Source organism: Argopecten irradians, chromosome 8 (genome assembly GCF_041381155.1).
Source record: "Argopecten irradians isolate NY chromosome 8, Ai_NY, whole genome shotgun sequence".
NCBI lineage: Eukaryota > Metazoa > Mollusca > Bivalvia > Pectinida > Pectinidae > Argopecten > Argopecten irradians.
The window spans coordinates 18,955,516-18,980,659 of NC_091141.1; the positions used below are offsets into that span (position 1 = coordinate 18,955,516).

Below are 25,144 nucleotides of genomic sequence, written 5' to 3' on the forward strand. Positions count from 1 at the left end.
TTTCTGTTTATCGGATTTTACCAAAAATATTTAGATTATCTATTTGGTTGGACGAAACCTACCTTTAATTCTGTGCTATTTTCTTAATTACGCATACAAAATCGTACATAATTTATCTACAGCTACCACATGCGCTCGCAGGTTATTATATAAAGTTGCCCACATAGACACTATAAATTTTTATCAGAATTTTTAATCAGATGGCTTTAATTCGATCGTAGTGTCATCTAATTTTTTTTTTTTATCCTTCATACCTCTATAAACATCAAAAATAGTCTGTCTTAGGTCACACTGCTGGTAAATACTATCAACAAAAATGTAAAGTTAATCTTCTACCGACCGATATTCCGTTATGTATTTGTAGTTATGTAGTTTGAAAATTAAAGTTTATCAAAAGTCCATATTATAATGATTATTAATAAATTTGGTTACCAGCGAGCTTGTTGAAAAATTTTATACAGGTAAACATAACCGTTCAAATATTAAACATGGTCCCGCCATAGAAGCAATACGATTAGTTTGCGGAAACAAGTGAAGTCGGGGAAAAAGCTTCTTCATTGACCCGTTCTGTGTATAAGACTTACGGACAGACGTTTAACGTAGTTACTTTTAGTCACATGACGTTCTCGGCAACGTACGTTACAATGTACGGCTTACTTTCGGCTCGATCTTTGACTAGAGTGGGACTCGCCTTAGCGGATGTTTCAAATTTCTAGTTGGTGATTTGTTATAAAAGTTTTCCCTATCACTACTTCGTAATTTAAGAGTCGAGATGGTAATACGATTCTGGTTTTATATACCATTCGTGTAAATCATAACAAAGTAATACAGGAGTACGGATAGTGCGGGGCTTTAAAAAAGACAATTAAACTTGAGCCTTTCTTAATATCTCTTTTTTTGATTTAATAATTTTACCAAAAATATATTTAGATTATTCTCATTTGGTTGGACGAAACCTACCCTCTAATTCTGTGCTATTTTCTTAATTACGGCCATACAAAATCGTACATTTAATATCTAACAGCTACCACATGCGCTAGCTTGATTATAGTATAAAGTTAGCCCACATAGACACTATAATTTTTATCAGAAGATTATAAAGAATTAGGTGTTCATTTTTGTCATAATGTGGCTTAAATCGTCTTTATGACGGCCATTTTAGTATAAACGTTGTTTAGCATTTGAGAAGGCATGTTCCACTTCACTTCAAAAAAACGTATTAAAATATTCAAAACGTAAATTTTCATCACGAATTGGCGTAATATGTTTCCCGACGTCGCCCCAATTACCCACGCGTCAGTTGACTGTCACAATTGCGCCTTGACGTGACCCACTGAACAGATTTGAAAATAGAGTGTAAAATTAATTATAAGTATCGATGTCATTGTTTTTTAATTTTATCGGGTTATTTTCATACCCCGATAAAGTTCAAAAATAGTGACATAGTCACACTATACGTAACTATCAACAAAAAGTCAAGTTAGATTTGACCCCGATATCGTTAGTATTTGTAGATGTAGTTGAAATTAAGTTATATCAAAGAGTATTTAAAATGATTTCTTAATAACTTTGGTACAGCAGTTGTTGAAAAATTTTATACCGGTAAACATACCTTCATTTTAAACTGGTCGCCATAGAAGTTACGATTATTGCCGAACGGAAGTCGGAAAGTTCATGACCCGTTCTCGGAAGACTTCGGACAGACGTTACGTAGTTACAGTAGTCACATGACGTTCTCGGCAACGACGTTACAATGTCGGCTTACTTCGGCTCGTTTGACTAAGTGGGACCCACCTAGCGATGTTCAATATTTATTTGATTTTTATCAAAAGTTTCCAAATCATTATCACTCATCTTGACTTCGATTTAGTCCTATCTCTGCATGATTTATAAGAGGATTTGTTTTTCACCATTCTTCTAAATCATGAACAAAATAAGACAGATACGGATAGTGGGGCTTTAAAAAGAAATTAAATTGAGGCCTTTTTAAATCTTTTTTTCTGTTTATCGGATTTTACCAAAAAATATTTAGATTATCTATTTGGTTGGACGAAACCTACCTTTAATTCTGTGCTATTTTCTTAATTACGCATACAAAATCGTACATAATTTATCTACAGCTACCACATGCGCTCGCAGATTATTGTATAAAGTTGCCCACATAGACACTATAAATTTTTATCAGATGATTTTAGATTGACCAATCAAATGAATCTAGTGTAATGTTTGTCATAATGTGGCTTAAATCGTCTTTATGACGACATTTTGTATAGACGTGCAGGAAGATTTTGAAAGGAAAGTTATCGACCTTGCCAACGGTAGTAACCGTTTTTATGAAGATGTGCTAGAAATGTGTTTTTATAATCGCTAAAGGTAGGCGGGTTAGAAATTTGAAGTATAGTACCATGTAAAGTATGATTTTATCTTTTTTCATCTAGACCTCTAAAACATCTTAGAAAAAGGTCTTAGGAAACGCTGGTGGGGCCATACTTATATACATGTAATCTGTAACTAATTCTCAGATTCCCGTGATGGGTCAGGGAGTTATTTAGCAATATTTTAGCTTGCGATACAAGTATGGGAAATCTTGCTTCTTGTAAATTTTGTGTATAAAATTATCAGTGTTAATTTTAAATGAACATGAAAATGATGTGGATGTACGGGAGTACCGGAGTCTATGGTAACTACACTCGCCTGCTGCGAGTTGGTGTCTAAAAACCTATCAATATGCGGAGTCGAGAGGTAATACGGCTATAACATTAGTGTAAATAATAGAGTAATATAACAAGTTTAAAGGCCCGGTCCCCACTGAAGAGCGGGACTAAAAGTTTACAAATTTTGGCCGTTCGTTGTCATCCGCGCAACAAAATTGGCGCTAAAAGTAACAAATTTTTCAAGTATAGATTACGGATATGTTGATAACAAATGCGGAATATTTCACGAATTAAAACGAATGCGATAAGCTCTCCCCGTGAGGGGTACAATCGGTATATATTTGTTTACACACTGTCCCCAGTTCGCTATAAAGCCGCAAAACCCTGTCGGTTGCGGATATCAAAGAATAACAGCGGATATACAGCAATCAAAATTTTGTGCAGTTCAAAAATCCTGGGAACGGAAAAAAAAAAACACACCATTGCGAATAATTGCGGACGTGTGCGGATGTTTGACGACAGATACAAGTACGATTTACGAATATTGCGTATGTTCAGCGAATATCAGACAATTTTGTGCGCAATGCATTCGCAAATCTTCCTAAACGCCAGTGGACCGGCCTTATCTTCTGATCAATCGTCCACTGTGGTACGAATCTACTCACCTATGTTACACCATAGCGGTATTAGCACGCTGGTAAGTCAAACACCTACTATAGGACTAATATAAAGAGAAAGGTAAGGAACTCCTCCGTGACGCAAAATTGGGTAATTTATTTCAAAGTGTTGTAAAAAAAATATCCAGACCAGATATCTCAACAGTTTCCATCTTAATTAAAAGTTAAGATGTTAATCTTCAATATGATAACAAAAAGTACTGAAGTAGTCTACTTGTTTCACAGCCACGAAACTTGAAAAATTGACGAATTTCTCTTAGTCGATCACGATCGAGAACTTCTTTTCGCAAACCAGAATGTCTATTCGCTACACTGTAAACACGACAGCCTACAATAACATGCTTTGATATAAACAAACATCAGGTAAAAACAAACATATTTACTTGTTTAACACTTCGTTCCAATCCCCCTCTCGTGGTCCTTATGTCGTTTTTCAGCGCTAATAGTTATCCGGGTCAGGTTGTCAGCCATTTTGCTTCTATCTTGAAAGGTAGTGGCCCTTTAATTAATCTCATTGGTCGGTTGGTTTTAACTCTTTCGTGGCTGTTTGTGAAAAAGGTAGATTAGTTAAGTATGACTTCTTGTTCTCATATTGAAGTTTAAGTTTAACATCTAACCTTTAATTAAGACCGAAGCTGTTTAGATATCTGGTCTGGACATTTTTTTACAACACTTTGAACTAAATTATCCAATGTTGCGTCATGGAGGAGTTCCTTACCTTTCTCTATATATTAGTCTATAGTGGGTGTTTGACTTACCAGCGTGCTAAATACCTATGGTTACACTGTTTTAGATGACGGATATGGTGATGCCTTTTGAGAGTTATGTGCCCCGGGATGTCCTGACACCTGACCAGGTATGTGGGGAGGTGGTCAGTCTACTACACCAGGTTTCCTTACTGACCTGTGCTGTGTACTGTTGGGGACAAATCAGCATGTGTTTCATGTACGTATTCAACAGTACGACCAACGCGTGCCTGCTGTTTTCCGGCCTGACCTATCAGAACACCATAGGAACAACACTAACCGTACCGTTTATAGCGTTTAAGGGGGTTTCAAGTGAGTATTTTCTAAACACGAGTTCCGGAACAGAATGTTAACATCTTTAAGGAAATTGTATGTACACGTAACATATCCAGTATTTGTATCCATATAACTTGACAAATAACCATGTTTTATATTTATGACATAGGTATTTTATTCTCTCATCCCTTTGCATCTTAATTCCACACAGACTGTGAACGATCTGGGTATACACACGCGATCGACGAAGGATTTTGTTATAAGTTGTTGATGACGCCAGTGACATGGGCTGAGGCCAGAACTGCATGTGAAGATGATCATGGCCAACTGGCTGTATTTAAAACCTATAAGCAGGTGGCCTATTTTATGAACAACTACGGAGGTAAAATATAGTTAACGCGATGCTTTTTGGTCTCGATATTAAATAATTTCACTGATTAATAAAATCGCTCACGTCACATACATTTATATGTTATTGCTACCATCCTGGCATCCCAGATTGGTAGCCATTATAATCGGTCGCTTTGCCTGCCATGCTATTTTTCGCATGGTTGTAAATAATGTGTTCACTTTGATTGGTTGGTCAAAACGAATTTCGTGTGTTGATAGGTTTCTTGTTGTGTGTAAGGGGTACCAGTGGGGAGATTATTGAAAACAAATTATCATTAGATAAACCCAGAGAAGTCCGAATGCTTTTTCTTGATGTCGGACATTGGTCTCAGAAATTGCACAAGGCGGCGCTCCATGTACTGTATAGAATGTGCCGAGTATTGTTCATCTATAGCCTAACTGTTAGCTAGCTGATTATTATCTACTTGAAGTAACTCTCCGTACATGGGAGATGCTGAAACAAAATGTTAGGCTTTACTTAAGGGATTTTGTGGAACTATATGCGCTTAAGTAAAGTGCAGTTTTAACCGGAATATGACGCTGGTATATATGCGTACGTATTTCACCAACTAGTCCCAAGTATATCCGTACTTCTTACATTGTATATTAGACGGAAAACGTGTTAGCATTAGGAAAAGGTCCACTTCACTTTCTTAAACAACTTATTAAAATATTCAAAACGTTAATTTTCTTCACGAAGGTCGTACTATGTTTCCCGACGTCGCCCCAATCACCACGCGTCAGTTGACTGTTATTGCGCCTGACGTGACACTGAACAGATTTGAATTTATTTGCTGTTTTAAACCTCATCTTTGACCATCATTAACAATATTATGATGTTGTAATTGTTTTAAAGTAACTATTAAAAAAATCGGAAAGGTAGCCTCGTGCCCCTTTCATGAAATCATGAAGTGGATTATCTTTTACATAGCCTTTATCATTGAATGAATGAAAAGCATTTAAATTATCATTCTTTCAAACATGAATTGTCATAAGAACTACGACAGCTAACTGTGAACAGAACAATGCGTCAACCTTTCCTATCATTGCTTCCTAATAAATTATGATGTTTGGCAGCCAAGAATTATCCCTTAGTTGTTTTGTGAAAGCTGACTACTTGTGAACAGAACAATGCAACGCGTCTAATAAACCTTTCTATCATACGATTGATTTGCATTAATTTTTTTTGTTCTAATAAATCTGTCAAAGTATGATGTTTGGCTGAGGAATTTACATCCCTCTAGTATAGCAAACGTATTGTCCACTTATCATTAGGTAGGTATAGCAAACGATAGATAATAAAACAACCATTGGATTATATTACCGTTACATTTCATGTTGAACTTCATTATTGTTTACGTTATAACAGGAACTATAACTGGGTCCTATTGGATAGGGCTGTATGACCCTCACAAAAACAGTACCTGGGAGTGGGTAGATGGCAGCACTTTCAACTACTCGGTTTGGCAGGCGAACCTAATTGAGTTCAATAAGTGGGACACTGGGGTTGGTAATGGCGATCAAAGCGCTGACTGCGTGATAGCCTATCCCTTCATGGAAATGCTTCTCGACGTCAACTGTAGGCAGACCACTATTGGCGTGTGTGAGCGGCCACAACTACTTTGATTGATTCCAGTCAATAACATCTATCTACAAAGGAGAAGTGTCAATTTGGGCCCTCTGGTGGCCATGACCGATAAGCATTATTTTTTGTTTACAGATAACCGGGATTTAGGACATCATGATATATATATATGACTAATGATTAAGGTCAGGTCGAAGTCCCTTGTCAGTTATGTTGGGTTAAAAAATAGGTTACAGTGACCTAATTTTGTAAAATGACAATTTTGAAAGAATAAGGCCGCAACCTATTTTTTGACACTAAAATCATTCAAAAATATCGTTTGCTTCCAGCAAAACTGGACAAAACAGAAAATTGAACTCCCCGTTTAACCCCCACATAACTGACAAGGGACTCCGACCTGACCTTGATCAGTGTTCAAATAATGATGTCCTAACCCGCGGGTGTCTGTAAACAAAAAATAATGCTTATCGGTTATGGCCACCAGAGGAGGGCCCAAATTGACACTCCTCCTTTTGACGACGTGGATCAAAATGCAGCCTAGTATTGGTACATCGACTCACTTCAACAACCATACAGGGATTTAGTACTTAGCTCGACTCTCAAGTCCTTTTACAAACTGCCTATGTTCTGTGTAGGTTTATTCATTTGTCAGTATTTTCCCATGTCCCTTTTACAAGCTGACTATGCTGTCTATAGGTTCATTTATTTATCTGTTCCGTATTTTCCCATGTCCTTTTTACCAGCTGACTTTGATCAGTGCAGGTTTATTTATTTGTCTGATCAGTATTGTCCCATGTACATATGTACTTTTTACAAGCTGACTATGCTCTGTGTAGGTTTATTTATTTGTCTGATCAGTATTGTCCCATGTCCTTTATACAAGCTGACTATGTTCCGTGAAGGTTTATTTATTTGTCTGATCAGTATTGTCCCATGTCCTTTATACAAGCTGACTATGTTCCGTGAAGGTTTATTTATTTGTCTGATCAGTATTGTCCCATGTCCTTTATGCAAGCTGACTATGTTCCGTGTAGGTTTATTTATTTGTCTGATCAGTATTTTCCAATGTCCTTTTTACAAGCTGACTATGTTCTGTGTAGGTATTCCCCAATGATTTTTTCACTTCCGGTGTAACGGACTGTCGTTGCTGTAACCGGAAATTGTAAGGTTTCCGCGCCAATGGATCTTGTTTCTGTACCAGTTTAATGTCAGGTGGAGGTCGGGCCCACCACTGCTCCTGGCCTGGAATGATCAATCCAATGTTTATAATGTATTGTTCTTATAAAAATTGATCTATAATTAATACGGTCGCATAAAATTTAGTGTTATTTCACATCGCTATTACTTCATAAGTATATAAATATGGCGTTTACGTAAATCTGGTGGGTTTTTTTATAAAAAAAGAATACAGATAATAATTTAAAAGAAACATGCATTAGGAAAAAAAACTAATGTGATGTTTCGATACATATTTAGTGATGGAATGAAAAAAAAATAAGATTATGATATACAGTAAAGATTCCTGAACTCGGATTTCACGATGTGTTTAAATTGAAAAGGACATCGTACTTACCGGAACCAAATATTAAATAGGTGACGAGAGCTGTTATAACAATAGCTTTAGTTATATAGAACAAGTCATTCCAACCAGACATCTCCTGTAATTTTAACCAAAATTAAAATCACAAACTTAAACTTTTTAAAATGCATATCCTGTATATCTTGATGCTACTTGGCTATATCCTGTCTGTGATTTTAATAAAGATTTTAATTATAGCAACCGTCGGCAATATTCCTGTTTTCATTTGAGGGCCAATTGAAAAACGGGAGATGGAAATGGGTGATAAATGAGCTGATTGAATGTAAGGTGGATGTTATGATCAGAACATATACAAACATAAGGAACACCGAGAATTTTATTAAGACGCGCCAAATTAGCATTTAGAACTTTCCACTTACGTTATTAATAGTAAGTTCCCCTGCTACAATTGGAACAACTACTGCCGCTACGGCGCCACAAGCGGAAGTGATGCTAACCAGAACGCCTGCGTAACGAGGGGCAAGGTCATAGTGGTTGATCTGCCATCCTGGTGTAAATATAAACTCAGGTTTAACGTCTGTTAGGATACATGGTTTGTTTAACACGAAACGTTTACTGAAGTAACACATATATTTGGACACACTGGTGATGTGGTTTATTGAAAATACCAGAATTCATCGAAAGTAGATGTGTCGCCTGCACAGCACCACGAAAAAATATTTATTTACAATTGAAAATATTGTTCATAACTAGGTGAAGTTATCAAGTCCCGCAACTCTTGCAAATATTGATGGATTTTGACCAGTATCAAACCACTCATTAATATAAAGCAATATACCAAATTTGGTTGAAATTGGACAATAATACTAAAGTTACCGAGCAGAAACCATGGATTTATCTGTTTAGACGAATTTAAAGTCCTGTAACTCTTGTAAATATTGACGGATTTTGACCAGTGTCGAACCCATATAAGATCTCATTGATATAAAACAATATACCAAATTTGGTTGAAATCGAGCTATCTAAATATTTAAGTTATCGAGCGGAAACCGTGGATCTATCTGTTTTGACAATATTCAAGTCCTACAAATCTTGCAAATATTGACAGATTTTGACCATTATCAAAGTCGTTCGAGATCACATTGATATAAACCAATATATCAAATTTTGGTTTAAATCGGACGATAAATATTAAAGTTATCGAGCGGAAGCTATGGATTTATCAGTTTTGACGATCGGGATTGGACTGGGTCGATGATCGGTAACCAGATAGCTCAGTCGGTATAGCATTCGGCTAGTGTTCGGAGGGTCCCGGGTTCGACTCCCGGTCTGGCCGCTACATTTTCTCCTCTCCTGCTACAAAATTGGCACCCAACTAAATAACCCACGGTGGTGGTGTTTGGAAGGGTCGCGTATGTCGATCATCGGTGACCAGGTAGCTCAGTCGGTAGAGCACTCGGGTGGTGTTCGGAGGGTCCCGGGCTCGAATCCCGGTCTGGCCGCCACATTTTCTCCTCTCCTGTTACAATATTAAAGTCCCGTAACCCTTGTAAATATTGACAGATTTTGAACATTATCATAGTCATCCGAGATCACATTGATATAAAGCAATATATCAAATTTGGTTGAAATCGGACAATAGATACTAAAGTTATCGAGCGGAAACCATGGATTTATCTGTTTTGACGATATTAAAGTCCCGTAACTCTTCTAGATATTGAAGGATTTTGACCATTATCGAACTCATCCGAGATCACATTGATATAAAGCAATATACCAAATTTGGTTGATATCTGATAAATAAATACTAAAGTTATCACACAGAAACCATTTCCAGGGCGCCGACCCCGACATAGTGATACCTAAAAACGACGTAAACTTGATGAGAGAAAATAAAGAATTTATCAGAAGATTAATATCCTCTGAACAAATATTTCACTAGAAGAAACTTACCTGATACGGAGAGTCCGAACATGCCGACCCCCAGTGTTAGGAAGATCACAACACAGGCAGGCGACACGGTGAAGGTCAGAATCAGGAAACAAATCGACTGACCACCAAATCCTGAAGAAACAAAAGAAGAACAAAGTAGCAAAAGAACTGAGCAAGCAGCAATATGCAGTGAGTATTTTCAGAGAGTTCTGCCTGGAAAATGTATCTAGACGCCTTCGACCATGATAATTCTACCATAACGTAAGACGTGGCCGCACTCGTTAATATAAATTGTTGTTGTTGATCGTACACAATTGTTTTTTTCTATCAATTTTCAATTTGTTATGTACAAAAACATTTTTACCTTCTTTTGATGGCACTATTGTCTTTTAGTACATCACGTGACAGAATACTTGATTCTGATTGGCTACACACATGGGTACTATTTGCAATAGTGTCCGGGCAAACGGGCACTATTTGTATTGTGACGTCACCATTACATGACGTCAGTATAACGTTGCGCTTCGACCAAGACGTCAAGATGGCGGACAGGCTGTTGTGTGCGGGGATGGAAGCAAATGTTGCTTTTCTACAGAAGACAGTTCACTAATGTTCTATATTGATCTACTTTTAATTTTCATGAAGCTGAATCCCGTTTTTATAGAATCCCATATTTCTGCGACAATTCATGTGTTGTACTTTTAATGTAACAACGTGGTGTGGAAATAAAGATAGCGTTACGTGGTATCGCTTGACGTGCTTCTATTACGATGACATGAAAAACGGTCTCATGTCAGGGTGATGTACTAAACCCATTATGGCCTGGTTGAGAGGGCACTATTGCCTCATAGTATTGTCTCATGATGGGATAGTGCCCTCGCCTTCGGCACGGGCACTATTCCATCCCTCGACAACACTTTTAGACTTTAATGCCCTCAAAAGAAGGCAAAAATATATAAATATGGCTGTACATAGTATAATGAGTTATTATATCTTCTACAACCAGTGCCGGATTATTTTCTCTCCAATAACGCTTTAACAAAATGAAAAATAACAACAACCCTGATTAAGGATGTACAAGGAACAAAACGAACACTAATTAGATATCCAGATCTTTGATAGTCATACACAGTACATTTGAAACCTTTCAGTAAATACTAGGATTTGTTTGATGACAATACTTACGATAAAAAATGAATATATCATCCACCTATATAGCTACTCACCCAATGTTGTCAACAGCTTACGGAGAGATGTCGTGCTGAGGCGTCTTCGGGCGATTACAAAATCAGCAATAAATCCCCCGAGAATAGAGGCTAAAACTTTAAAGACGTGGGGTATCGAGGATAACACTCCATTCTGTGTAAAGGAGAAACGACTGGTTAGATTAATATAGATTAAAACAAACGGAACCAGGGGTTACAAAAGAGTAAGTCACAAAACCAGATGTAAGAACAATGATCAAGCTCTATCCTGGCGGAGGGATACATCATTGCTCTCTAGATGTTACTAACGCTATCGTTATTTCCATCTCTCCGTGACCTGGTTGGGAGAGACTCACAGTAGTATAGATGGTGGACTAGTCCATGCCGTCAGAGACTATGGAGCAATAATATACTCTTTAACTAGGTCATTATGGGGTTACTACATCACATTTGTATAACGTTCACATTTTATTTCTTAATCTAGAATAGAAATATTTTGCTTCGCAACGGTATCTTTATTTCCAAATAACCTTTTCCAGTGATGGAAGGGAGGTATCTTTATTTCCAAATAACCTTTCGATGTGATGGAAGGACGGTATCTTTATTTCCAAATAACCTTTTCCAGTGATGGAAGGACGGTATCTTTATCTCCAAATAACCTTTTCCAGTGATGGAAGGGAGGTATCTTTATTTCCAAATAACCTTTTCCAGTGATGGAAGGGAGGTATCTTTATTTCCAAATAACCTTTTCCAGTGATGGAAGGGAGGTATCTTTATTTCCAAATAACCTTTTCCAGTGATGGAAGGGAGGTATCTTTATTTCCAAATAACCTTTTCCAGTGATGGAAGGGAGGTATCTTTATTTCCAAATAACCTTTTCCAGTGATGGAAGGACGGTATCTTTATTTCCAAATAACCTTTTCCAGTGATGGAAGGACGGTATCTTTATCTCCAAATAACCTTTTCCAGTGATGGAAGGACGGTATCTTTATCTCCAAATAACCTTTTCCAGTGATGGAAGGGAGGTATCTTTATTTCCAAATAACCTTTTCCAGTGATGGAAGGGAGGTATCTTTATTTCCAAATAACCTTTTCCAGTGATGGAAGGGAGGTATCTTTATTTCCAAATAACCTTTTCCAGTGATGGAAGGACGGTATCTTTATTTCCAAATAACCTTTTCCAGTGATGGAAGGGAGGTATCTTTATTTCCAAATAACCTTTTCCAGTGATGGAAGGGAGGTATCTTTATTTCCAAATAACCTTTTCCAGTGATGGAAGGACGGTATCTTTATTTCCAAATAACCTTTTCCAGTGATGGAAGGACGGTATCTTTATTTCCAAATAACCTTTTCCAGTGATGGAAGGGAGGTATCTTTATTTCCAAATAACCTTTTCCAGTGATGGAAGGGAGGTATCTTTATTTCCAAATAACCTTTTCCAGTGATGGAAGGGAGGTATCTTTATTTCCAAATAACCTTTTCCAGTGATGGAAGGGAGGTATCTTTATTTCCAAATAACCTTTTCCAGTGATGGAAGGGAGGTATCTTTATCTCCAAATAACCTTTTCCAGTGATGGAAGGGAGGTATCTTTATTTCCAAATAACCTTTTCCAGTGATGGAAGGACGGTATCTTTATTTCCAAATAACCTTTTCCAGTGATGGAAGGGAGGTATCTTTATTTCCAAATAACCTTTCGATGTGATGGAAGGACGGTATCTTTATTTCCAAATAACCTTTTCCATGTGATGGAAGGACGGTATCTTTATCTACAAATAACCTTTCCATGTGATGGAAGGGAGGTATCTTTATTTCCAAATAACCTTTCCATGTGATGGAAGGGAGGTATCTTTATTTCCAAATAACCTTTCGATGTGATGGAAGGACGGTATCTTTATTTCCAAATAACCTTTTCCAGTGATGGAAGGACGGTATCTTTATCTCCAAATAACCTTTCCAGTGATGGAAGGGAGGTATCTTTATTTCCAAATAACCTTTTCCAGTGATGGAAGGGAGGTATCTTTATTTCCAAATAACCTTTTCCAGTGATGGAAGGGAGGTATCTTTATTTCCAAATAACCTTTTCCAGTGATGGAAGGGAGGTATCTTTATTTCCAAATAACCTTTTCCAGTGATGGAAGGGAGGTATCTTTATTTCCAAATAACCTTTCGATGTGATGGAAGGACGGTATCTTTATTTCCAAATAACCTTTTCCATGTGATGGAAGGACGGTATCTTTATCTACAAATAACCTTTTCCAGTGATGGAAGGGAGGTATCTTTATTTCCAAATAACCTTTTCCAGTGATGGAAGGGAGGTATCTTTATTTCCAAATAACCTTTTCCAGTGATGGAAGGGAGGTATCTTTATTTCCAAATAACCTTTTCCAGTGATGGAAGGGAGGTATCTTTATTTCCAAATAACCTTTTCCAGTGATGGAAGGACGGTATCTTTATTTCCAAATAACCTTTTCCAGTGATGGAAGGACGGTATCTTTATTTCCAAATAACCTTTTCCAGTGATGGAAGGGAGGTATCTTTATTTCCAAATAACCTTTTCCAGTGATGGAAGGGAGGTATCTTTATTTCCAAATAACCTTTCCATGTGATGGAAGGACGGTATCTTTATTTCCAAATAACCTTTTCCATGTGATGGAAGGACGGTATCTTTATCTCCAAATAACCTTTCCATGTGATGGAAGGACGGTATCTTTATCTCCAAATAACCTTTCCATGTGATGGAAGGACGGTATCTTTATTTCCAAATAACCTTTTCCATGTGATGGAAGGACGGTATCTATATCTACAAATAACCTTTCCATTTTAAAATGCACCAAAAGAAAACGGCTTATCGAAAAACATTGTACTGCACTGGCTCCGAATTTGGTGATCATTTCTGTAATCTTTAAATAAGACTCTGCAGGGTTACAGTAAGATTGTTCTCCTCAGCTGCCTTTAAGTTAAATATGAAACAGTGCTTTGAGGGCTTTATAGATTTTCACAAAGAGTGGTTGTTGGATATGGAATTCATTTCACACGAGTGAGTTATTTTTTAAAAGTTATAAATGACACGAGCATTAAAATGTAACGAGTGTGAAATAGTGAAATAGATTCCATATCCAATAATCCCGAGTTGTGTGACTTGTTTCTTTAATAGAATTTCACTAAAATGTGTTGTTCATGTTATTGAAATAATGATACCTGCTATTAGGTCACTATATGTTTTCTTGTATTCAATACTTTTGTACGATTTCAATATTTCCTTTACTATAACTTTACCTATATGATGTAGCTCAGTACACGTTGGAGAATATTTTTTTTCTCCCTCCCTGAAAGCAATTGTCTTTAGGACGGAGTTGTCTAAGGCATTTTATGTGTTATATACATGTACACGCCTCCTTTTTATTTTATTTTAAGTTATGCTATATCAAATACTTTAAATAGTTTCATTTATTGATTTTATAGATTATATTTAATAATTTAATTCTCGCCAAATTGATTTTCACAAATCTGCACTCTTGCTTCTAGAACCATTATCACCATATACAACATAAAAAACATACATTTTTTCTTCGTATATACATATTCTAAAGTATTCAAATCAGTTTGTCATACCTCGGCAACAGAGAAATCGTAGTTGTTTAAGTAGTAGGGCTCGTTGGTAATAATCATGATGAAGACCCAGTTTCTGGCAGCGTTACACGCGCAGAGCGCGAGGACAGACGGTGATGTCAAAATGCTCCTCCAGGGTATTTTCATGTTCTGTAAAGTTATGAGGTTAATGTCATAACAAGAACGAATGGTTACCAAAGAAGACTAGCGAAAAGCATTATACATAAATAAGGAAAATATTAAATTGTAAGTGTATATTACTGTCTGTGTTATAATGATGCCTTCTTAACTGTGTTGTTTGAGTGTGATTACCTCATAATCTAACGAACTATCCCCTTGTGAAGTGTTCAGGAAGTCCAGCTCTGAATCGCTGATGTAGGGGTCATGTGACGGTTTTTCAAAAATAAGGCACATCCAAATCACATACCAAACGATGCATGCGCCTCCTAATTTTAAGAGAAGCATAAAATGTAAGTCAATGGGAAAGTATCTATGGAAATGTTTCATGATTCAATATCAGCAAATACTTATTTATATATACATGTACACCGTTACCGCTGACGTAGAACACACACTTTTTGTAGATAATGACTTACCACTGACTATAACACATATATAATGATTTACCACTGACGTAGAACACAAATATAAAGACTTACCATTGACGTAGAACACAAATATAAAGAATTACCACTGACTATAACACATATATTAAGACTTATCGCTAACGTAGAACACAAATATAAAGACTTACCATTGACGTAGAACACAAATATAAAGACTTACCATTGACGTAGAACACAAATTTAAAGACTTACCATTGACGTAGAACACAAATTTAAAGACTTACCATTGACGTAGAACACAAATATAAAGACTTACCATTGACGTACAACACATATATTAAGACTTATCGCTAACGTAGAACACATATATAAAGACTTACCGCTGACGTAGAACACATATAAAAAGACTTACCGCTGACGTAGAACATATATATAAAGACTTACCGCTGACGTAGAACATATATATAAAGACTTACCGCTGACGTAGAACACATATATAAAGACTTACCGCTGACGTAGAACACATATATAAAGACTTACCGCTGACGTAGAACACATATATATATAAAGACTTACCGCTGACGTAGAACACATATATAAAGACTTACCGCTGACGTAGAACACATATATAAAGACTTACCGCTGACGTAGAACACATATATAAAGACTTACCGCTGACGTAGAACACATATATAAAGACTTACCGCTGACGTAGAACACATATATAAAGACTTACCGCTGACGTAGAACACATATATATATAGAGAGACTTACCGCTGACGTAGAACACATATATATATAGAGAGACTTACCGCTGACGTAAAACACACATATAAAGACTTACCGCTGACGTAGAACACATATATATATAGAGAGAGAGACTTACCGCTGACGTAGAACACATGTATAAAGACTTACCGCTGAGGAAGAACACATATATATTATATAAAGACTTACCGCTGCGTAGAACATATATATAAAGACTTACCGCTGACGTAGAACACACATATATATAAAGACTTACCGCTGACGTAGAACACATATATAAAGACTTACCGCTGACGTAGAACACATTTATAAAGACTTACCGCTGACGTAGAACACACATATAAAGACTTACCGCTGACGTAGAACACATACTCCCACCCGACGTAGTGGGTTATGAATCCAGCGGCTGGAAAGCCAATGATTGGCGCCGCATAGGATCCTGTAAAGAGATACACAAACCAAACAAAATGGTCATAATTTTATGTCTGACTCATATCACGACTTTAATTTCAGTTATATCAAAAAAGATCTAATATGCATTTAAAGTTTATTTTGTTATTCATTGAATGTTTTTTCTCAATGTAGCACTGCATAGCTATTTATAGTTTTCTAGCATCTGTAATGCCAAGCACCATTTTACTCTTACTTCATGGTATTCAAATAACGATTGATTCAAATATCTGCTAATGTTTCTCTTCATTTAGTTATTGAGGGTACATCGACAGAAGAGATGTTGCTGTGGTTACGATGGGGGTAAAGTGAAGGCAAGGGTGTTGCTATGTCTACGATAAAGAAATAACTCTTTAGTTAGATACACTTAAGATAGTTACTAGTTCAATAAAAGTTAAAGTGTTGCTAAGGTTTTATTGTGAATACCTGTTAAAACCGCTGATACGACTCTGCCTCGTTCTGAAGGCGAAGACCAGTGACGTAATATACCGTAACAGGAAGGATATACAAGTCCCTGTAATTAATATATAATAAAAAATTATACAATAATTTCATATTTTATATATTTCTCAAAAAGTCTCAATATGTTTGTACCAAAGACTGGTGATGTCAAAAACCAATATATATCAATATCAGACGAACAATTTAGTTTATAAATTTTCACGTTCATTTATTTTTGTCATTGAAACAGCAGACAAATCAAGAATATTTCAAATAACTTTACATTCATACAAAAGAATGAATAACTGAGCCGAAACCTTTAATTGCGCTAAGAAAGAGGAACCACATTAAACTACATGTACATCAAATGATTTGGGCTTACCTCACTTAAACCTTGGATAAATCGAACTAAACACGACACCCAGTACATCTCGTTGTCGATGGTGTAAGGTAACAGGAAATTTAGTGAGGCAGATATTAGGATACAAATCCCATAAATTCTAGAAAACAGAAAGTAGGTCACTGTGACAAAATTTGGTCTCAAAAATAACACTGCATATCCTATAACAGAAAGTAGGTCACTGTAAGAAAATTATGTAGAATTGACAACAAATATCTTACTTGCAAATAGAATTATACCTAGGAATGTATTTTGTGTAAAGTACAATATAGCAATGATGTATTTATATGAAGCCTATTGTTTTATCTTTCATTGTCTAAGTTTACATACTATTAATACACGTACTTCACAAGAAGGACCTGTGAGTTAAAAGTGAATTAAATGATTATGTTATGTAATCTCTAGTCTGAACTATAAAAATAAATTAACATTTAGGTATGGAACAATGATCATATGATATGTTACCTACCTGTTGCATGGCCATATCACGGTAAGGTAGCCCGCGGGGATGTGTGTAACGAAGTAACCTAAATAAAATGACGAGTGTAGCAACGCCACACTGCGGGTAGTCCAGAACGAGGTCGGCAACTGAAATTCAAAATAACAGTTGACATAGACTAAGGTATTCCATCTAATGCTTACGTCATTAAAACAAATCACCTCTCCCTGCAAATCATCGATTTTCATACCCAATAAGGTTGTTTTCACGCTCAATATTAGAATTCTTAAACAAAAATGGCCATTGTTTGCCCATACCTATAATACTCTATTTGAAATCGCTTAAAAATGTTAAGGGAAGGTTGTTATCAATTACAAACAAATTTTTACGTTTTAACATGTAATTTTTCGGAGTAACAATGACATACAACGTGATGCAAATATCATCTTTATGCAATAATTACATTGAGTTTTGTTGGAAATTTCTTAAGAATCGAAATATATACAATACAAATACTCCTTTACATTTTGAACATGTTTTGCCACGTTTTGCTTCCTGATCTCGAATGACCGTTTTAGACAATGACTGCTTCATTTGAACTAATTGTTTACTTTGATGAAATTCATATTGCTAGAAAACTGTCTGATTTCTTCAAGATATCTTTCTTTGATAAAAGCTGTCGGGTAAAAGTTGTGTCTAACACCTTTGTTAAACCTTGCACATAATGAATCATATGAACATGTAACAGAGTTACTGGTGGCCAGTGTTCAGGAAACGTTTATTACTTTTTTGGATATATGTTATAGGTATCTGTCCATTTTTATAATCCAAAGCCATTGTTTCACAATCATCGAAACATTTATGTATGACAATTGAATGAGTACCTAGTCACCTTCATCAGACAAACGATTCCATAAAACCCTATACTATAGCATTACAATGTGTAATGTTGTGTTACATACGCTGCCTGGACATTTGTCTGATGAAGTATACACATCGTACGAGTCATCTGTCTGATAAAGTATATACATCGTACTAGTCATCTGTCTGATGAAGTATACACACCGTGCTAGTCATCTGTCTGATGAAGAATACACATCGTACTAGTCATTTATCTGATGAAGTATAAACATCGTATTTGTCATCTGTCTGGTGAAGTATACAAATCGTACTAGTCATCTGTCTGATGAAGTATACACATCGTACTAGTCATCTGTCTGATGAAGTATACACATCGTACTAGTCATCTGTCTGATGAAGTATGCACATCGTACTTGTCATCTGTCTGATGAAGTATACAAATCGTACTACACATCTGTCATTGTCATCTGTCTGATGAAGTATACAAATCGTACTAGTCATCTGTCTGATGAAGTATACACATCGTACTAGTCATCTGTCTGATGAAGTATACACATCGTACTTGTCATCTGTCTGATGAAGTATACACATCGTACTAGTCATCTGTCTGATGAAGTATACAAATCGTACTAGTCATCTGTCTGATTAAGTATACACATCGTACTAGTCATCTGTCTGATGAAGTATACACATCGTACTAGTCATCTGTCTGATGAAGCATATACATCGTACTAGTCATCTGTCTGATGAAGTATACACATCGTACTAGTCATCTGTCTGATGAAGTATACACATCGTACTAGTCATCTGTCTGATGAAGTATACACATCGTACTAGTCATCTTTCTGATGAAGTATACACTCCGTACTAGTCATCTGCCTGATGAAGTATACACATCGTACTAGTCATCTGTACTGATGAAGTCGTACTGTCATCTGTCTGATGAAGTTATATACTACACCGTACTATCATCTGTCATCTGCTGATGCATATACACATCGTACTAGTCATCTGCTGTCTGATGAAGTATACACATCGTACTAGTCATCTTTCTGATGAAGTATACACTCCGTACTAGTCATCTGCCTGATGAAGTATACACATCGTACTAGTCATCTGTCTGATGAAGTATACACACCGTACTAGTCATCTGTCTGATGAAGTATACACATCGTACTAGTCATCTGTCTGATGAAGTATACACATCGTACTAGTCATCTTTCTGATGAAGTATACACTCCGTACTAGTCATCTGTCTGATGAAGTATACAAATCGTACTAGTCATCTGTCTGATGAAGTATACACATCGTACTAGTCATCTTCTGATGAAGTATACACTCCGTACTAGTCATCTGCCTGATGAAGTATACAAATCGTACTAGTCTGCATCGTCTGATGAAGTATATACATCGTACTAGTCATCTGTCTGATGAAGTATACACACCGTACTAGTCATCTGTCTGATGAAGCATATACATCGTACTAGTCATCTGCCTGATGAAGTATACACATCGTACTAGTCAGTCATCTGTCTGATGAAGTATAAACATCGTACTAGTCATCTGCCTGATGAAGTATACACATCGTACTAGTCATCTTTCTGATGAAGTATACACTCCGTACTAGTCATCTGCCTGATGAAGTATACACATTGTACTAGTCATCTGTCTGATGAAGTATAATTATCGTATTTGTCATCTGCCTGATGAAGTTTACACATCGTACTAGTCATCTGTCTGATGAAGTATACACATCGTACTAGTCATCATCGTCTGATGAAGTATACACATCGTACTAGTCATCTTTCTGATGAACTATACACATCGTGCTAGTCATTTGTCTGATGAAGTATACACATCGTACTTGTCATCTGTCTGATGAAGTATACACATCTTACTCGTCATCTGTCTGATGAAGTATACACATCGTACTCATCATCTAAATGTCACACGAAATATCTTCACTGATTGTTTGTCAATACCATTACATGAAGAAATAAATACTTTTTTCTGAGAAAAAAATGTTTAGAAGAATATCTAGTTTAATAATTTGATATCTATCCAAAATGATTTTAAAAACTCCTTTTTAAATTCATTACACAAGTGGATAATTATTTCCTTTTTAAGCTCGTGTCACATGTTTATTACACAACACTCAATAATTATCCCACTATCTTCCCATTATCATCGTCATTAGTCATTTATTGCTTGAAAATAAGTGGAAATGTTTGTAATTCTATTATTAAATGACATTTTATAGTATCAACAGGTGTTACTATAATCAATAGAAAGAATAGAGTTGATGCACTTTGAACATGATGCTATTTAACCATCATTGTCGACTTAAGCTTATTCTGTAATTTCCTCTCTTAAAGATGATTGTATACCTGGTGCTGGTCTGTTTTTAACATTTCCTGAGTGTATTAAACTCTGCATTTCTTCCACGTTCAATCATAAAAAAATTGCTTCAAACGAAATTCACAATCTTCGACAAGCTGTGTTTTTATCACTTTATTTTGATTATCTGGTTTATCACCATACTATTGAAGTAGTGTCATTCAACACATACGAATGCAATAAACCTTGAAAAAAACCATCAATTCTGTTTCCACTTTGCCATCTGTGTTTATCTACATATTTGTTTTAGATGGATGTAGGGAAACAACATGGCTTTAAAATAATAATTTCGTTTTGGCATTTTATTCTCACGATTTCATATCCCTTCCAAAATATGCGACGTCAAATCGCACGCGAAGTTTATTGTATACGTGATGGTTTCGCTCTTGAATACAATGCCCTTTTAGTTTTGTAACAGCAGTTTGAAAAGAAACACATATAAGATTTCTTTAAATGAAATATTTCTAAATAAAATATGTCTATAACCCTATTCAATATTAGGCTAATAGCCGGCCATTAATATTGTAAAAGTTACGTATCACAACATGCTGTAACTCATGTAATACGCTGATTGTGTCGGAGGCTGTATAACACAGCTACCCGTACAAGAACGTGACGGTGTCAACAAAATTACTATATTTCTGTAAAATCAGAATGTCTAATTCTGACACCAGGGTCGTATTATTGTAAAGGACACAAACAGTAGGATATACGTGGTATAAGTATCACACAATTTTCATGGCTGGAGAACTAAATTATACTAATCACAAAAGAAACATACCCTCTAATATGCGAATCGAGGAAGGATAAGAAAATTCTATCCTCGGGATCATAAACATTGTGTAAACTCGGAGGTTTCTGTGACTATCGGATAGAATATCACTATCATACTACTACGGTACAGAAATAGATAATTCACTAATTCGTTTCCATATCCTGGTATCAAACATCTTGGTAATTGATCCCTGTGAGTTCAGAACGACGTTGTAACTAACTTTGAAGTCTCCACGCTGCTTTTTAATGTAGTAATCAAAGGATGAATACCACCGTATTGTATTAATAGGTTTATTTTAGAATGCGAATTATTGTACTTGCTTCTAAAACTTTATATCAAAGTACCCTATGTTGATGCTATACAATTTTATCTTGATTATCAGTGACTTATGCTCCCTTTTCTCTGTCTGGTCATGGATTCGCGTATGGAAACGTTTTAATTAAAACTTTTATTTCCTAATTAGTCAGTATTTCGTGAGCGGCGTTTGGACACATTCGAATAGATGTGGATTACGGACGCAGTGAGACGCCGGATACATCATACGACAATCAAAATGAACACATCTTGCTGTCTAAACTAAGAGGATATATAACGTGAAACCTAACTTGGGGAGGCCAATCTGTTCACCAGTCGATAATTAGACTTGGTACGGATACATCACGTAGTTAACAGTCATAATTATCCGTGAACTCGACCTTGGCCACTGAGGAAGCGTCACGTGATTAACAGACTTACATTATTGGTGGCTTAGGGAAATACCTTTGCCACGGTGGAAACGTCACGTGATTAAAAGACGACCTTTGCCACTGTGGAAACGTCACGTGATTAACAGACTTACATTATTGGTGGCTTAGACCTTTGCCACGGTGGAAACGTCACGTGATTAAAAGACTTACATTATCCGTAACCTCGACCTTTGCCACTGAGGAAACCTCTCGTGATTAACAGACTTACATTATCCGTAACCTCGACCTTGGCCACTGAAGACGCATCCAGAAGGGTAATAGCCGTTAGACCAATATTTGTTCTCATAGCATAAACCAGTAACATCCCGACTCCTGTGAAAAATGACGTGACGTAACGCCGAGGCAGGTAACATGTACAGTGCCCATTCTCCTTGTGGGATTCATATTCCGAAACATTACCATTGTCTTTGGTTTGCACTTTATTCACAGCTTCTGGATGACCATTTTCGATTTGTCCCTGATAAGTATCCTCGTATGTAGTATCCTCTGACTGTAGTTGTGTTGTGTCTGTCGTACTGGCCATGTTTAACCCTCCACCACTGGTATCTAGTAATGAATTAATCCACCAAATGTAATCAAATACTGCTGTTTAGGTATTGTCCTCCATCACGGAACATTTCACACTTGTTTGCATGACATTGTATACATTTGTTCGCATTCCATAATATATTTACATTTTCCAGAGATATGTATCATGAATACATATTGTTTCATAATTCCGCTAAATATTTATCATCATTCCAACAAATCTTTAACACATTTCCATACCCGGAACTGTCACAACAACTTCAGGTTGAACTCTTACAAAATTGTATGTAAATGTAAGCATTATTTAAATCTTTCAATCCTATCTGGAGTTAGGAGTGTATCCACGGCTTTGATTCAATTGGTAGATAGTGTAAAGATGATTCCATATTAATTTGTGCACATAGGTAAAAAAATCTGCCCCATCAGAACTCTGGTGATCACTTTCCCTGTGAGTCATCCCTCCTACACCTACAGAGGTATAACTATGGATGACCCAGCTTTATGTTATCCATACCAACAAAGCTGTCATCAATAGACTTACATATGTATCGATAATAGGCGCGACAGATGTAAAGATAGTTTTACAGCTAACTTTCCGATCAATACAATGTTAGGTCCAATCAACTGTATGTTTAACATTGTATTCTGATTTGCTCATGAGAATAACTTCCTCTTCCCAGTGAAGAAAGCGAATAAAACTTGACCAGACCTTGAAGCGTTCTGAACTTTTTATGTCTTCATTGTTCTTGTTGTCGTTAGTAAAGTACTCTCGAAGCGTTTGCTTAAACCAATATATGGCTGCCCGGTCGACGTTTGATGCTTGAGGCGAAGCGTTTACACTTCTGGCAATGTTGACGAAGAAAGAAACTGACCGAACACCTTTTAATGTATATAGTAGACATATAGATAAACTGATAGTGTTATTGAAGTGCTGAGTGATTACGTGTTTGTTTGTTTAATTGATTAATTAACTTTCTATTAACAGCCAGGGTCATGTAAGGACGGCTGAGTGAGTCCGGCTAGATGTTATTATAAAGCATAATCGGACACAAATACGTCACATATCAAAATAAGTCTAATCAGGAATATTTGCCTGTAATGCATCATGTTGAGTTAGCAAATCTTATAAAAAATAGTTTTTATTTGCCAACAATGCGTCATGTTGAGTTAGCAAATCTTATGAAATAGTTTTTATTTGCCAACAATGCATCGTGTTGAGTTAGAAAATCTTATGAAATAGTTTTTATTTGCCAACAATGCATCGTGTTGTTGCAAATCTTATGAAATAGTTTTTATTTGCAAAATACATCGTGTTGAGTTAGCAAATCTTATGAAATAGTTTTTTATTTGCCAACAATGCGTCATGTTGAATTAGCAAATCTTATGAAATAGTTTCTATTTGCAACAATGCGTCATGTTGAGTTAGCAAATTTTATGAAATAGTTTTTATTTGCCAACAATGCATCATGTTGAGTTAGCAAATCTTATGAAATAGTTTTTATTTGCCAACAATGCATCGTGTTGAGTTAGCAAATCTTATAAAATATGATTATGAACGCCTAAAGCCTTAGATATATGCATTTGAGAAACATTAAATATGAAATTACAAAGACATTATCTGGGAATTACAAAAATGAAGTCATCACTTGTGCAAGCAACACATGTATATGGTTCACTAAAAATCGCATACCTTTAAATTTGCGACAAAATTCGATACTTTAATACAACAGGAAAGGAAATATCGTAGAGATGCTTTCAACATCAACTTCAAGCTATCAAATGGTTGACAAAGGAAATGAAAAATGAAAGTATATTGATTTAAGTAAATGATTAAGTCGCCTTTTTACAGACACTTGTAACATCCTACCTACGGTGTAGGTGTTGCTGGAAATTCTTCCATACAACTTAAATAACTCAAACTTTAAGTTTTTAACACGGAAAACCCAGATGATGTTTAGTTGACAGACGATACCATTAAGCAAGTATGACATAATTTAGGAGTGTTAAACATAAATCTCAAGCCATCAAATCGTTGTAATATGAGAGTTTGCATATCTGAAATTCACAAACACATCATCTGAAGCAAAACTGCATAATATTAAAATTTCTATCTGGGCCCGGTTGTGCAAAGAATGACTAGCTTGATTACACGATTAAT

At 36.1% G+C, this 25,144-nt stretch overlaps 2 protein-coding genes across 2 annotated transcripts; one reads left to right on the forward strand and one right to left on the reverse strand.

Moving 5' to 3' along the window:
- The first annotated feature begins 3,237 nt into the window (after window positions 1-3,237).
- On the forward strand, window positions 3,238-6,369 carry LOC138329769 (uncharacterized). The gene is made up of 4 exons (XM_069277060.1): window positions 3,238-3,351; window positions 4,125-4,389; window positions 4,565-4,735; window positions 6,113-6,369. The coding sequence occupies exons 1-4, from the start codon at window positions 3,238-3,240 to the stop codon at window positions 6,367-6,369; spliced, it is 807 nt and encodes a 268-aa protein (XP_069133161.1).
- A 579-nt stretch (window positions 6,370-6,948) lies between these two features.
- LOC138329590 (vesicular glutamate transporter 1-like) lies at window positions 6,949-23,593 on the reverse strand. Its single transcript, XM_069276675.1, has 12 exons — window positions 22,667-23,593; window positions 17,710-17,828; window positions 17,223-17,340; window positions 16,826-16,913; window positions 16,302-16,388; window positions 14,928-15,061; window positions 14,619-14,765; window positions 11,027-11,159; window positions 9,822-9,932; window positions 8,288-8,415; window positions 7,902-7,986; window positions 6,949-7,570 (listed from the first exon to the last, which is right to left on the reverse strand). The coding sequence occupies exons 1-12, from the start codon at window positions 22,979-22,981 to the stop codon at window positions 7,365-7,367; spliced, it is 1,671 nt and encodes a 556-aa protein (XP_069132776.1). The 5' UTR covers window positions 22,982-23,593; the 3' UTR covers window positions 6,949-7,364.
- Window positions 23,594-25,144: the final 1,551 nt, after the last annotated feature.